General features: G+C 46.2%; 1 protein-coding gene across 2 annotated transcripts in view; it reads left to right on the forward strand.

Annotated features, from left to right (window-relative positions):
- Nucleotides 1-219: 219 nt before the first annotated feature.
- TRIM8 (tripartite motif containing 8) overlaps nt 220-16,803 on the forward strand; it is a 119,248-nt gene continuing 102,664 nt past the window's right edge. The window contains exons 1-2 of one of the 2 annotated variants that reach the window (XM_075348602.1): nt 220-402; nt 2,093-2,740. In XM_075348602.1, the coding sequence (XP_075204717.1) occupies nt 2,171-2,740 (570 nt within the window). In that variant the 5' untranslated portion in view covers nt 220-402; nt 2,093-2,170. The remainder of the gene's footprint in view (nt 403-2,092; nt 2,741-16,803) is intronic. The other variant, XM_075348603.1, reaches the window with a different exon arrangement.

Here is a 16,803-nt window from a genome sequence, read left to right on the forward strand (position 1 = left end):
TGTTTTGTTTGTCAAGATATTTGCTACAGGAAGTTACTGTAGACTAAATAAACGTGATGGTTCCTTTAAAAAAAAAAAAAAAAAAAAAAAAAAAATCTGCTTTGGCAGAACTGAAAGTAAAGATAGAGGGCGCTCCAGAGCTGTCCAGTCTGTGCGGAGGAGAGAAAGAAAGCAGTGACGCAGGCAGGGCAGAGGTGGGCGGAGCTCCGGGGAAGCAGTCTGCTGCTCTGCTCTCTCTACAGACAGGCTGAGGCGGTGACACGGGTTCGATCCCCTCCTCTGGATCCTATCTGCCCCTGGCCTGGGGGGCTCATCGAGAATTCCCTGGTATCTCAGAGGGGTGTGCAGAATTGGTACCGATTGTTACAAGAAGCTGCGAATCTTCCACTGGACACAGAAAAGGTGCATTCACATAGAGTGCTGTTTGGGGGCTCTGTGTTATCGGGGCTGGGGGCATTTAAATAGCAAGAAACCAAGGAAGCAGATGTGGATTCCCTTTGAAAATCCAACAAGGGGCTCACAATAACTGGGACTGATGATTGTTTGGCTGCGGGCGTAATTCAGATGCTCATCTGCTTTGCTCTTTTGACATTTCAAGGACTGTAAAGACTGAAAATTTGAATTTATTTGTTTGTTCCTTTCAAATTTTATTTTCAAAAATTCAAATTTCCTGGAATGTTCTTAAGCAATTTTTACCTGCTGAAAAGAAGGAATCTAGGAAAATTCTAATGCTCCAATATTGATCCTCTACAGTATCAGGAAGGGCGTTGTGCTTTCTTTTTTTTTTTTAATGTGGGCATGCTCAACCTAACGTAAATATTTTATAGGAAATATATTTTTATTTACGCTCTCGCCTGCTTTTATACGTTTTTGTCCAGCTCCGTTCACTTGATTTGCAATTGAAAAGGCTTTTCTTCTTCTTCTTCCTTTTTTTTTTTTTTTTTTTTTTTTTTAATTAAAAGAGGAGAAGGGGAGGGAGGAAAGGTTGTAAACCCAAGAATAAAATAGATACTTTTTTTTTTACATTATTGGGATAAGGGAAATAGATACATTTTATTAAAGGGATTAAGAAACAAGATGGCTGAAGGTAACTGTTTTTTTTGATCTAGTGAAAATGCAAAAAAGATAAAGCAGCTGGGGGATCGGCTTGAAGTTTCCTACATTGAGCGGAATTAATCTATAAGAGGGGGCATAGTAAGGGGGGCATCCTGATTTAGGTATTCATTTAACTACATAGTGTTTCCCCCTTTTTTCTTTTTTCTACAAGTTTCGAAACAAGAGCGCTTGAATATTCATGGTAAGGGTGACATTCTTTAAGAACAAAATGTGTTAATTTTCTGGGACTGTCTCCCTCATTGGCCCCACTGTCACTGCCCTTGCAGATTGGATGTAAAATCAGAAATAGCTTTCATGTCAGGAGGAGGGAGACTGAAGGGGGAGGGCTGTGATTAGCTGTTGAGAAATTCCTTTTCAGTTTGATCAAGGCATGCAAAGCCTAATCCACTGATCACAATCCAATTCTTTTATTTTGCTTCGTTCTATTTTGCATTTTTTCGTTTTTATGTTTGTTCTTGTCTACCGGACTTTTTATGAAATATTAGGTCCATAGATAGGTTTCCAGTTAGCGTCAGGGTTCCATATTGTTTTATGCATTCGGCATAGAACGTAAAAGAAATTTTGCTAAAGCCTTTTTGCCCTTTTTTTTTTTCTTTTCTTACCCTATTTGCGTAACAAGGAAGAGGTGGGAGGGTTTTTCTCGCTCTAGGCTGGAATTTGAGCTGTGAGACTGAACTGTCTCTTTCAGAGCCCCATCCAGGATCGCTTCTCTATGGAAACAACCTCAAGAATTTGGTTGCTTGGTTAATTTCCTAGATTCTCAATTTATGGTCGGTGAAAAGTCTGTATTAAATCAGCTCTTTTTTTTTTTTTTTTTTATACATTTTATTTTTCCCCCTTATAGGATAATGTGTATATTTTGAAAGAATATGCGATACTAGCACATTAATATATTTTAATTGTATTTTTAAACATTTTTCTTATAAATTGTGATTAAAAAAAAATTTCTTTATTATTTTCCAACTTATTTCTCAAGGAAAGTTGACGAAAATTTGGCTGTGCTCCTCCGCTCAATTCTCTTATCCGTTGTACACGTTACACTGCCAAGCTGGAGATGGCGGAGAATTGGAAAAACTGTTTTGAAGAAGAGCTTATATGTCCTATATGTCTGCATGTGTTTATTGAACCGGTCCAGCTTCCATGTAAGCACAATTTTTGCAGAGGTTGCATAAGTGAGGCCTGGGCAAAAGAGACAGGCCTAGTGAGGTGCCCCGAGTGCAACCAGGCCTACAACCAAAAGCCTAACCTTGAAAAGAACCTTAAACTCACCAATATTGTGGAAAAATTTAATTGTCTTAATGTGGACAAGCCACCATCTATCCTGCACTGTGTATTCTGTCGAAGGGGGCCACCACTACCTGCCCAGAAGATCTGCTTGAGATGTGAAGCGCCATGTTGCCAGTCCCATGTGCAAACTCACCTACAACAGCCCTCCACCGCCCGAGGGCACCTCCTAGTAGAAGCTGAAGACGTTAGGGCCTGGAGTTGTCCCCAGCATAACGCTTACCGACTGTACCACTGTGAAGCCGAGCAGGTAGCAGTGTGCCAGTTCTGCTGCTACTACAGTGGTGCCCACCAAGGACATTCAGTGTGTGATGTGGAGATACGCCGAAATGAGATCAGAGTAAGTACCTTCTCAATTTTATGAAATGTGTAAATTATCGTTTATATCATCATATGCAGACATTATCGCCAAAATGTACCGTACTTGTTTAGAATAGGCTTCCAAGAGAGATGGTTGGAGACCACGTTCTTGAGTGACCATGTCCATTGCCCAATGCTTGGCTTGATACCAGTAGCATCACCATTTTGATTCAACAGGGCATGCCACATTCTTGTGACTATTAGTTCTTCACTTATTTTGGGTCAGCTTTATTGCTTTTCATCAGTTTATTTTTTTTATTGATTGGATTAAAATGTGTTGCATGGTACATCACGAAGAAAATTTAGGAAATTCATGGTCATCGAGGCCTACAACAGCACAATGGTAAATACCGTAAGGCTGCCAAATAGCTTTGAGACCAAGCTAGAGGTCACCTAGGGATGCCATCAAGAATAGGAATTATTTACTGTCCCAAACGGTTGTATGAAATTTTAATTTTTTGCTTTTTTTGTGTCATTTCGCATATATGTTCTGAATACTGGTATTAGTTTGTAATTTGGATGTAATACTTTTTATTATACTATCGAAATGATGAAATCTTGTTTGTTTTTTTTCTTGTTGCTGCGGTCTTTCGTTGATCTACAGCTCGAAGCATTCTGGGTAGTAGGGTCAATCACAGGTTGCCTTTCCCTTGATGTATAGTCCTCTTATTTCTGATACATGAGAGTTAAATTAGATAATTATGAGCATAAAATTTATTTGGCTTTATTAATTTTGAGATTTATACTTAATAGATTGTTCACGAGAAACTAATGTGGATTTAGTGGCTCCTTGGATTACTTTGGGCTTTGGCACTCGGTGGGCCACCATATGATCCCCCTGAAAGGCATGGAGTTTTCACCTAAAAATCATTATTTTGGATACCTGAGTATTACAGTATGCTTTGGAGGAAGTGCCATGGATATCATGATGGGTTGACTATCCTACTAGAAGCATGCGGAGGTAGGAGAGCAGGTTAAGGCGTCTTACTCATGGCAGAGCTGTATGTGAGAGGCTACGTAGAGGAGCACACAATTCATGTAACTCAATGTCATTGTATAGTGTCATATTATGTGGTTGTAGCCCTTTGTCTATTGTTTTCCTGTGATCTATGGGAAATTGTCCATGTGTCACTGCTCTCCAGAATTTCTCAGGAAAATCAAAAGGCCGCTAGGAAGCCAGGCAATATTGGAAGTGAACGGCCCTTTGAACCAGGAGAACCTCGGTATCCGGTTTGTTTTTTGATCATACTTGTTTATTATTTGAGGAAGACACAAATGGCAAATGTAGTCAAGTTTTTCTAAATTACATTACAAAAATTACCGTTGTTTTGGCCAACACACATGAATATTTTGCAAGTGCACTTACTTAATGCTTAGGAAAGATCTTCTATTGTAGCTCATTACAAATTCAGATGAACATTTGTATTAAAAATAAGTAATTTTCAGATATATTCAAAAAGGTGCAGATTTTTTTTTCCTTTTGCCTAGATTGGTCCTGGGCATAGACCCATAATAACTGATGTGCAAAGAAATATCTCGTCTGACAACCATGAAATAAAGGTGATGACTAGAGATGAGAGAATCTGAGGTTTGGTTTTTGAACCGAACACCAAATTTAAAAATCAAGGTTCGGGTTCGGGGTTCGGATCCTTTACATGCGAATAATACTCAACGCATCACCGTGCTCAGGTACGCTTGGTGCTCAGCAATGTGTGAGCCACTTGCAGTGTTTGAACGACTCGCACTGGTGGTAACCACAGCGTGATCACATGTAATGTACAACAAAAAAAACAAAATTGAAGAAGTCAGCCCATCCTCCCCTGGAAATGAGCTGGTTATGGCTGCCTGCATGTGGGTGGAGACTCAAAAAGCCAATCAGTGACTTGATCCGGGGTTCGGGTCAAGCTTGCGCCTGTGGAGGTAGGCTCGTTTGCTGCCGGCGAACCGATCCTCAACAAAACTACTCATCCCTAGTGATGACCATTGACCACTAAACATCTCTGATATTGATCATGTTTTAGGAAATAAAAAAAGCATAAAGACCCCCATTCACAATAGTTTTAAGCTAACCAATTGGCTGATTGACTGATCGACTGCTCTCTGTCCTGATTCCATCATACATAGGAATGCTCAGCTCTACCTAGCGCTCGTGTTGTGCCAAGCTGCCAGACCGAGAACAAAACAACCGGCAATCTATCGAACATGTCCAGATCCTTATCCTTAGAGTTTGGAGACCCCCCATACAAATTAGGCAATTAGCAGGTTCTACTAATGTAATTCTAATATGTATGTGTATGTTAAGACTAGAGATGAGCAAACCTTTGGAAGTTCGGTTGGGAGGGCACAGTCGAACCGTAGATAAGGTTGAATTTGTGACCCTGACTTGTTTCCGAACCTCTATGGTAGTCAGTAATTGGGCTGTTTGTGTGTCCGCCCACATAAAGCCAACCAAAAGCAGAACACTTCCAGGGGCGAGTGGGCGGGGTTCTTCAATATTTTTTTTTTTGTGCTCATTACATCTGATTGTGCTGAGATTACCTCCAGTGCGAGCCGTTCAAACACCGCATGGGGCTCGCGACGGGGCTGAACTCCGAGCATACCCAAACACAGCGCTGCATGCTTGAGTGGTTTGCACTCGTAACTCACTCAAACTTCAAACCTGAACTTTGTGTTTTTTGGTAGTTGGTTTCTGAGCCCAAACTTCGAACCTCAGATTTGCTCATCTCTAGTTAAGACAGGTAGAAAAGCAATCTGTCCATGGACAATAGGCATAGAAAGGACCTGTCACTTGCTTAAAAATGAATTAAATACCTTAAGAAAAAAATCCCTGAGCTCCCCTGATTTTGGGAAAATCAGTTTTTATTGAAATCAAGTACAGTCAAATCACAAACATTCTTTGTCAAATCACAGTTGGTATCACAAATCGCATTTCTAATAAACTTTTCATTAAGTGAGTATTTCAACTATCCTCGACCATAATTCAATTTTATTATTAAAGACTTATGCCGGCGTCACACGGGACGATATATCGTGCGATCGCATGAGCGATCGCACCCGCCCCCGTCATTTCTGCGTCACGGGCAATTCATTGCCCGTAGCACAGAAAGTCGATAACCGCCATCACACGTACTTACCTCCCGAACGACCTCGCTGTGGGTGGAGAACATCCTCTTCCTGAAGGGGGAGGGACATTCGGCTTCACAGCGACGTCACACAGCGGCCACCCAATAGAAGTGGAGGGGCGGAGTTGAGCAGGACGTAACATCCCGCCCACCTCCTTCCTTTCGCATTGCCGGCGGGATGCAGGTAAGCTGTGTTCGTCGTTCCTGGGGTGTCACACGGAGCGACGTGTGCTGCCTCGGGAACGATGAACAACCGGAGCACAGAAGGAGGACCAACATTTTGAAAATGAACGACGTGTCAACAAGCAACGATAAGGTAAGTATTTTTGCTCGTTCACAGTGGTTCAGAGGTGTCACATGGTACGTCATCTCTAATGATGCCGGATGTGCGTCACGAGTTCCGTGACACCGACGACATATCGCATGATATATCGTACCGTGTGACACCGGCATTAGTTTTAAAGAACCATAGAAGAGAAACCTAGAAAGAAATTGGATATAAATCCAGAAAATATGCAAAAGAAGAAATAAGAAGCAGAAAAGAAAAGGTATTACATGGGCAAGAATAGGATCAGAGGAAGGGGAAGGAGGGGTCATGCTCACCTGGTCCAACATCTCATCTTACTCTCCCATACACCCACCACACCTCTCCACTACTGACGCAACCATAAGCCCACCTCTGGTGACTCTCGAAAGACCATCCACGGCGACCACACCTCATTTGTCTTTTCTGTGTTTCCCACCACCTGAGCTACCAGGTTCTCCATCCTGCATATATCGTTAAGTTCTGCTATCAGATCCACTTTAGATGGGGCCTCTGCTTGTCTGCTCCCCTGATTTTGATGCTCTGTTCTGTTTTTCACTATGTCACTCCATTGCAGAGATATTCACATTTGTTTTTATTTCTGGAGTACAATATGTGAAATCTCTTCTTATAGCCCAATTGGCATTGCTTTCATTTTTTTGTGGCAGCATTTTCTTTCACCTTGTTCAAGCAGACACTGCTGATCACAGCTGGTGGTCTAGCAGTCTCAGATGCTGCTGAAGAGGAAAAGGTGAAAAAGCATCCACCAAGAGAAGACTGAAGAAATGCCCCAGATGGATTTCTTAACAGAGATTTCACATACTGCACTCTAGAAGAAACAAATTGTAATATCTCTACAATAGAGTAACACAGAACAAAAAGGAAAAGAACGGCAGATTCAGAGGAGCTTAGGAATTTTTACAAGGTTCAGCTTAATTCATTTGAGCAAGTATCAGGTCCTCTTTAAGAATTATGGGGGATCCCACTGAAATTCTATGTAATCACTCACAAAAATATCAAGCCTTTAACCAACCTTATATGCAGACTGTATTTCCTTAAGTAGGGTAAGTGACCAAGGGGAAAGCTTGCCAGTTGAAGAAAAAAACCAGGCCGCAGCCAATATGGGAGGGAACAAAATTGTATAAGACCAAGAAAGAAAAATTCCCTTAAAAAATAACGTTTAATAAAACATTTAAAAGGTATAGTATTAATAATATATAATTTAACAAAGTGTAACGCTCACCCTAATAGTGTAGGGACAATAACAAATTACCTGGGGGAGGGGAGGGGAATGAAAATATCCCTATTCTATCCCTCCAGTCACCCTACCTAGCAATGGAGGGTATGACGCCCTAGGGTTGTGGCGCCCCCATTCACCGACGGGAAACCCTAGAGTAACCCTGAATAGCCCTACACTACACTAATATGTTGAAAAAGTGACCTGATAATAGAGGTTGTCAACATACAATTTGACCAGATAAGTCATACTATTATCAGATCCTCATGATCAGTCGTCGACCCGACACGTTTCTCCCTGTTCGCTTTACAGGGTTCATCAGGGGACAGTTGTAGATAGAGTCCAGGATTAATGTACAACTGTCCCCTGATGAACCCTGTGAAGCAAACAGGGAGAAACGCGTCGGGACGACGTCTGATCATGAGGATCTGATACAATTTGGCCAGATAAGGCTGCTTTCACACATCCGGTTTTTGCTGAGCGGCACAATACGGCGCTCTGCAGAAAAAACGCAAACATTTTTTTTGCCGCCAGTTGCGTTTTTCCCGCATAGACTTGCATTAGCGCCGCATTGTGCCGCATGGCCTTGCGTTGCATCCGTTTTTTGACGGATGCGGCATATTTAGCCCATGCAGCGGCCGGATGGAACGTTGCCTGGCATGTTTTTTGCTGCGGCAAAAAAAAACGCATTGCACCGGATGCAATGCAAGCCTATGGACGCCGGATGTGGCGCCCTGTGGCAAAAAACGCATCTGGCCGCCGAATACGGTTTTTTGCACTGCGCATGCTCATTATCAAGCTGCATCCGTGAAAAAAACGGACGGGACGCATGGAAAAACGTATGCAACGGATCCGTTTTTTTTTGCCGCATCCGTTGCATAGGTTTTTGAGCCAGATTGAGCCGCACTGCTAAAACCGGATGTGTGACAGTGTGAAGCCCCGAGAACACTGTGTCGGTGCATTACCTTCAGGGACTCCACTCTGCTGGATCCTGTCACAGGTAGGAAATCTTCTATTTGTCGTGACGCCACTCTCAGAATTGCGGTCAGTGGGGACCGCCACTGCAGGTTGAGGGTCGCCTGGGGCTGATGGTGAGTGCAGTTAGTTGGAATAGCCTCCTGAGAGTGAGGCAAGCCCCAGGGCCCCGTGTAGGTGCGTAGTACCACAAGGCGCAGAATAACTCCACACACGCAGGATGTCTTTCAGGGGTTTTACTCACTTCAGGTGGCAGGGTGAGTAACCCGGGCGTAGCTGGGATGAACCAGGCGGGAACCAGGTATCCTTCAGGCTGACTTCTGATGGTGACTACCAACTCGCCTTCCTTAGCCCTTGGTGGTTTGGGGTAACCCCGACTTTTAGTCCCTATGGGGGTCACCCAGGGAAGTTGCTGAAGCCTCTCTCCCCTTCGTTTGCCGTTTGCTTGTTGCCTGGGCCAGATCACTCCAGCTGCTTGCCTCCTGTGAACTGTGGGCCCTAACTGTGGCTACGTGGCTGCGGCTTTTAGGTGTTGTGGTGTGGGCTTTGAGGGCCCCACACCGGCAGGTTTAGCAGAGAAAGGTGGATCTATCCCCGCTCCGGGATCTGCCGCCCGTTTGGGCCTGGTACTCCCTAGCAGTCTCCTTACTTCCCACTCTGTGCTCTCTCTTTAGCTGGAGACGGGTTTCGGGTAGCACTCCTAGGTGACCGTTCTCCCCCGTCGGTAGCCACTGCGCGGGCGCTGTCAGACTGCAACAGCCCCAGGGGTAGGGGTCAGCTCCTCTCGGAGCTCCCTGGACTCTGCACTCCACTGAACCGGCTCACTGCTCCTCCTCTCCTGTTCTTGCCTACGCCACCTAGCAACCAGGCTCTCTTACCACACCCCTTGAGAGGAGATGGAGGCTTTTGGCCCCCTCCACTATTCCAGTGGAGGTGAAGGCTTTTCCCCCTCCTGGGATCCCCAGGGGTCCTCTCATAGGTACATGTGTGAGACCTGATCACTATGCGCCTGTGTAGTCACACCTCGGTCAGCCTTCTGGATTACCTGTATTGTACTGTCCCCAGCATGGGTGCAGTACTCAGTGGTGCCTGACCAGGTCAGGGGCGCCACATTCCCCCTTAGTTATCACCAGCACGTCCTCGGGCTGCAAGACAACATTTTAAAATGCATAAAACATTAAAACATGTAAAACATCTTTAAAAGCACCAGGTACCATACATCACCACCCTCCACCCACAAGTCCGTTAACCCACCCAAAACCCCCTCACGTTGGCCGCGCCTTCAGCCACTTCTGGCAGGATGTAGAGGCGGCTTTCATGGTCTGGTGGTCTTCAGGGCATACCTGGCCTGGTGAAGCCGCGCCTTCAGCCACTTCTGGCAGGATCCAGAGGCGGCCTTCACAGTTGGTGCTGACCAGGTACCCTCTTTGTGGTGGAGAGCCAGGCCCCATAAACAGGCATGCTCTCTGGTTGCAGGTAAGCCAAGGCCCTATATACGGACGTGCTCCCTGGTTGCAGACGAGCCAAGCCCCTAAACAGGCTGACTCTGGTGGTGGTGGTGCCCTCTGGTGTAACTATTTACACTGCGAGAGTTTGTGGCTATAGCCAGTTCATAGCCTTAAGGTTCATTTCTCACATTAGTTTATGTGGGCACATCTCTTAAACAGTAACGTTGCAAACTTCAAAACTGGTAACTTGCTGTATTTCTTATGTTATTTACATGGATTCCTCCTCACCAGGGCTTGGGCCTGTAGGGCTGTGGCACCTGTTGGTTTCTCGATCTCTTTCTTCTTCCGTGTCTGTTTCTTTATCTTGTAGCATGGGATGGCTGTGGGGTTTGCTGGTACATGGTGTTACATCTAGCGCATACCAGCCTCTTTCTCCTTGATGCATGGTAAACTGCACTGTATCTCCCATCTTTAAGTTTCTTCCAGGATGTCCTCTGGGCAAATGAGCTCTAACGTCTCTTCTATTGACGAAGATACCTTCCTTTATACCAGGTGCAACGATGAATCCGTATCCTGACTTTAGGCTGAAATCTTCGACTACTCCTCGACAAAGGGGTCCTCTGACCTGGGCTTTGGCTCTTCTCAGGAACCGTTTCTCCTGTAGGTCTCTGGCCGTTATGTCATCTCTCTGCTCTGGAGATTGCGGTGCAGGGAAAGACTGGGTTCTACTGCGGCGCCGTGTCCTACGGGCTGGGTTCTGCTGGGTGGCTGCTTCACTGCTGGCAGGCTCCCAGGTGAGGTTGCTGGACAAGTCTTCCTCTTCATCCCAGCGAGAATATGGCAACATCTCTGGCTCTGGGTATGGGTCCACTGCTGGTGGCTCCTGAGTCAGCTCCTCAGCTTCCTGGCCTCCCCTCCCCCTTAGTTCTTCTGAGCACTCCTTTGGTGGCAGTGCTGGGGATGGACTTTCATCAGCAGGCCCAGGCGGGGGACTCTTTGGCGTGGTTGCTGCAGGGGTTGCCGGAATCCTCTTGGGGGTATGCGGAGGTAACATGTACCGGTCCACCATCTCCTGTGGGAACTTGGCCTCCAGGTCAGCCTTCAGCTGCCAATATGCAGGGTCCTCACCTACCAGGGACTTCCTAGCAGGGACCTCCTTGGGCTGGGGAGCGGTGTCTGCTCTGGCCTTGCAGGCCGGGGTAAATAATGGTACGTCTGTCTTTTCTTGGCGGGCCGCGCCTGGCATGGCGGCGGCCTGGTCTTGGCGGGCCGCGCCTGGCATGGCGGCGGCCTGGTCTTGGCGGGCCGCGCCTGGCATGGCGGCGGCCTGGATGGGCGTTTCTGTCGCAGCCGGAGCCTTAGCGGGCATCGCTACCGTGGCCGGTGCTTGGCGGGACGGACTGGGCGTTGCTGCCGCGGTCTGGGCTTGGCGGGCCGCACCTGACGGGGCTGCGGCCTGGTTCAGCACCTCACTTGCGGCGCGGACGAGGGTCGCGGTGCCAGCCGGTTCTCTGCGGGCCGGACTGGGCGTCGCTGCAGGGACCGGGTCTTGGTGGGCCGAGCAGGGCATCGCTGCGGCGGCCTGAGCTTGGCGGGCTGCACCTGGCGTGGCTGCGGCCTGCTTCAGCGTCGCCGCGCCGGACGCCTCTTCAGGGACCGCGGACGTGGCAGCAGGGGTCGGGGCACTCGCGCTGGCAGGGGCATCACTGGACTCACCCATCGGTGGCAGCATCGGGGTCTGAGTCGTCACCGCCCGGTCTGGCACTCGGCGCGCGGCTCTCTCTTCATAGGCCTGAACCGCCGCGGTCATTCCCAGGAACTCCGCACGTCCCTCTCTGATCAGCCTTCCGACCCTGGCCTCCAGTTGATCGCAGAACTCGGCGAGCTCCCGACACCACCAGGCAGCGGAGCCTGGCTCTGGGTCTCGGTGTTCAGACGCCATTTTCTCTAGCAGCAGACTTCTGGCTTCTTTTCCGTTCCGCCGTCTCTGGACGCTTCCGCTCTCTTCACTGGCGAGGTCAGAACTCTGCAGGGGATCTCTGGGTAGCCACACCCCTTCGTGGGCGGTAACTTCTCCCAACGCGGGCTGCTGTTGTTTTTCAGCGCGCTTTTCATGGTGGCAATATGGCGGCGCTTCCAATTTTTCAAGCGGACCGCCCAGGCACATGGTCACCTGTCTGAACAGGTCTAGTCCTTATCCTGTTCGTGACACCAGATGTGAAGCCCCGAGAACGCTGTGTCGGTGCATTACCTTCAGGGACTCCACTCTGCTGGATCCTGTCACAGGTAGGAAATCTTCTATTTGTCGTGACGCCACTCTCAGAATTGCGGTCAGTGGGGACCGCCACTGCAGGTTGAGGGTCGCCTGGGGCTGATGGTGAGTGCAGTTAGTTGGAATAGCCTCCTGAGAGTGAGGCAAGCCCCAGGGCCCCGTGTAGGTGCGTAGTACCACAAGGCGCAGAATAACTCCACACACGCAGGATGTCTTTCAGGGGTTTTACTCACTTCAGGTGGCAGGGTGAGTAACCCGGGCGTAGCTGGGATGAACCAGGCGGGAACCAGGTATCCTTCAGGCTGACTTCTGATGGTGACTACCAACTCGCCTTCCTTAGCCCTTGGTGGTTTGGGGTAACCCCGACTTTTAGTCCCTATGGGGGTCACCCAGGGAAGTTGCTGAAGCCTCTCTCCCCTTCGTTTGCCGTTTGCTTGTTGCCTGGGCCAGATCACTCCAGCTGCTTGCCTCCTGTGAACTATGGGCCCTAACTGTGGCTACGTGGCTGCGGCTTTTAGGTGTTGTGGTGTGGGCTTTGAGGGCCCCACACCGGCAGGTTTAGCAGAGAAAGGTGGATCTATCCCCGCTCCGGGATCTGCCGCCCGTTTGGGCCTGGTACTCCCTAGCAGTCTCCTTACTTCCCACTCTGTGCTCTCTCTTTAGCTGGAGACAGGTTTCGGGTAGCACTCCTAGGTGACCGTTCTCCCCCGTCGGTAGCCACTGCGCGGGCGCTGTCAGACTGCAACAGCCCCAGGGGTAGGGGTCAGCTCCTCTCGGAGCTCCCTGGACTCTGCACTCCACTGAACCGGCTCACTGCTCCTCCTCTCCTGTTCTTGCCTACGCCACCTAGCAACCAGGCTCTCTTACCACACCCCTTGAGAGGAGATGGAGGCTTTTGGCCCCCTCCACTATTCCAGTGGAGGTGAAGGCTTTTCCCCCTCCTGGGATCCCCAGGGGTCCTCTCATAGGTACATGTGTGAGACCTGATCACTATGCGCCTGTGTAGTCACACCTCGGTCAGCCTTCTGGATTACCTGTATTGTACTGTCCCCAGCATGGGTGCAGTACTCAGTGGTGCCTGACCAGGTCAGGGGCGCCACAACAGCAGCCTAAGTCATACTATTATATTGACAACCTTTATTATCAGGTTATTTTAATTCACTTTTTGCGCATATTAGTGTAGTGTAGGGCTATCCAAGGTTACTCTAGGGTTTCCCGTCGGTGAATGGGGGCGCCACAACCCTAGGGCGTCATACCCTCCATTGCTATGTAGGCTGACTGTAGGGATAGAATAGGGATATTTTCATTCCTTTCCCCTCCTCCTGGTAATTTGTTATTGTCCCTACACTATTAGGGTGAGCGTTACACTTTGGTAAATTATATATTATTAATACTATACCTTTTAAATGTTATATTAAAGGTAATTTTTTAAGGAAATTTTTCTTTCTTGGTCTTCTATGAAAGCTTGCCAGTTGGATTATTTTGTTTCCCGTCACCATCGCCCTGTCACACGGAGCACTTTACAGAGACTATTTTATCAGCTCTGTTGAGATAGCTAGATCCATAAAATTGGAAGGGACTATGTAAGTAAAAGTTCACTACATTGAATAATTTATCAGCGTCCATACATCCTTTCATTTCAGTAAATTTAGTGCCTACATGTTCTAGATCAATCCTCCATAATGTACAATGTAGTATGTTCTCCTCTGTACATAAAGGAAAATTAATCAATAGCATGGAAGCTTTGAGGAATGTCTATCTCCCGTGTTATTAATGGATAACACGTTTACACAAGCCTTTCACAGTATATGGCTATGGAAATGTGGTGTTGACTCGGATGGGACGGTGACTCTTCTCAGAACCTTTAGGATTTTCCCAGGTTCCTCTCAATAACATGAATGATGCATTCCTGTTTACTTAGAAATTCCACAGACTTAGGAAAGAAATGAGTTTTCCCATACCTTCATCCATTCTGTGAAATCTCCCAGCTTTCTATTCCCAGAAGGGAGATTCCAGTTCCAGGAATATGGCTCTTTTTAATTCTTTGAAAAATTATACTTTTTTTTGTCAGTGTTTTATTTCATATCTGTATTTGGCCGTGTCCTGTATACAGCACTAGATGAACGGCTTGCGATTTTAAGTCTTGGAAGACATTTCACTTTCTGATTTTTCTCTATTCCCACACAGCTGTTATGCTCAATGCAAAACGAACTATAGACTACTCTGTTTTTTCGATTGGTGATTTTAATTTTTTTTTAGATAATGCAATGTATTTATTCTTATTGTATTGTCATGCATCCTGTAAAAACAATTTGATATTTTCTAAGATTTATTACTGCATGTATCAGGTTAGTTATTGTCACGCTCGGAGTTGATGAAGTCTGAAAGCACTGCGTGACATTGGCGTCTGATGCACTACAAAACACCAACGAACAAGGGGAACAATGGGACACTATTACAACCGTGGGCCCAGCAGCTAGGGAGAGGGCTGAGGGGACACCTCCTGAACTCACCTCAACCTGTACTCAGCTCCCTAGCGTTCTATATGAGGTATTTCAACCCGTCGCCAAGCCAGATATCTAATACCTCACTGGCTCTGCCAACAACCTGGCTAGAGAGATGGCTGGTGGGAGACACTAGTCCCACCGCTGTACTAATTAACATGGAAGGACAGATAGGGGCTAAACAGAAGGATATGAAAATCCATGGGTGCATACAGACTCCAAAGTAGAAGTTTGATGGGCACAGGACAATTCACCAGCAGCTCCTACCACCAATATGGCCAGAGTAGAATGAATTCTATCAACAGCAAGGACTGCTGGGAAAACACCACTATTTAAACCTAAAGGGGCATGGGCTCAAAGCAGCTGCAGCTGACCTGCACCGCTATGAGCTGCTGGAAACTAAACTGAGATTAACTCATAAAGTACCAACAGAAAGGAAACTTCATTTAAATGAAGAGTCTAGATGGGGAAAAAAGAGACTTCAGTCAATAAATAGTCTCTAAAAATAGGGAGGCGACCGTGACAGTTATGTTATATCCATTCACACTCCTAACAATAACACACTATGCTCCTCTAAGTATAGTAGATAATAAAGCAGTTGGTACTGAAGGTGTCTCATGTCCAAAGGTTAAAGCCTACCGATCACCAACGTGGGGTTGCTTTTTTATTTAATAAACGAGTGGACCGGCCTAAATTTGTAATTTTTCTAAATATAATTTATTAGCAAAACCCCTCAGAAGGGTTCTAATGTCCTTTCAAAAGAGCACAACTCTTGAGCAAAGTTGTCTGAAATTTTAGGTTGTGAGATTCTGGCATAGAGAGCAGTTTCCCAAAATCCACTTCGGCTACTCTTGCATTGAAAGAGCGGGATCTCGCTTTTGGACTAACCAATAGCTATCACATAATTTACTAAGATCAGTGATATTATTACAGCAGTTAGTGCAAAGTGCTAGATTTTGCGAGATCTTGCTCATTCATTGTGAGAGTGGACATGGAGCGAGATTCCACCACCCTCCACGAGCGGCTCTCATATTATTATTACTGTTCAGACAACTGTCGGTTAGTGCAAAGAGCAAAATCTCACCCCTTCAATGCAAGAGAATTGCCTAATTGGGTGTATAAAAATGGGTTTTCAAAACTGGACAAGATTTTTAAGGTTAACCTCAATTTTTTGGGGACCTTAATGGAAGTGTACAACCATTAAAGAAGAAAAGTGTCCCTGAGGCTCATACCAACCATCACTTTTTAGAAAATGACTATAAACTCTTAGTTACTGGTGTCAACAAGGACACTTAGACATCTAGTATATATGAGGCCTTTGTATCTCTTTCTTGTTGATGATGTGGTATCCACCTGGGGACTAGATCAACCATTGGTGAGTTTTCTAATTGGATTGAATTCTGATTGGTTTCACTCCGTTTATATACCCTCTAGTATATGTGCTCTGGTTCCATAGTGTCTTTTGGGAGCTTGGGCATAAGACCTCAGACCTCTATTGAAATACCGGAGTCCCCTGATGATTCAAATATGATTAAACGCGTCGGGTTGAGGCTAGGAATGTTATAGGGGTTCCAAGTGAGGGTTAGATGTGGTCTGCCCTTGTCAGGGCAAAAGTTTTTTGGGGCAACAGGTGAAGTCAGTTTCCCTAGGGATGTGTAGGGTCAGTGACAACATGAAAATGGAAGGACCCACACAGAGGAAACCTTGATGTACCCCAAGCTACACAGTATGGGTAAGATTGTTCCTATTATTCTCATCTAGAGTACTTTTAAATATTGTGATTTCCTCTTTGAGGACCAATATATAGTACCTTGGTTGTTTATATTGAGATTTTTGGTGCTCATATAGTGGACCACTGTCCAACTTTGGGATAAATAATCACACTCAATTATTGTTTGTGTTTTGTTTTGTTTTTTTGTTAATTTTGTTATATGTCTATGAGCTCCTTGGTCACCATATTTAGGATCATATGGTATAAGTCTGAGATGTCAGCACACCAAGGAGTTTTTGGTTACGTGTTACCTAATCTAGGTTTTTAAAGCCAAAAAAAAAAAAAAATCAAAAAAAATCAAATCTTTATTTTTATATAGCGCTAACATATTCCGCAGCGCTTTACATACATCAGGAACACTGTCCCCATTGGGGCTCACAATCTAAAATCCCTATCTGTATGTTTTTGGA

Source organism: Anomaloglossus baeobatrachus, chromosome 5, assembly GCF_048569485.1.
Source record: "Anomaloglossus baeobatrachus isolate aAnoBae1 chromosome 5, aAnoBae1.hap1, whole genome shotgun sequence".
In the NCBI taxonomy this organism is placed as follows: domain Eukaryota; kingdom Metazoa; phylum Chordata; class Amphibia; order Anura; family Aromobatidae; genus Anomaloglossus; species Anomaloglossus baeobatrachus.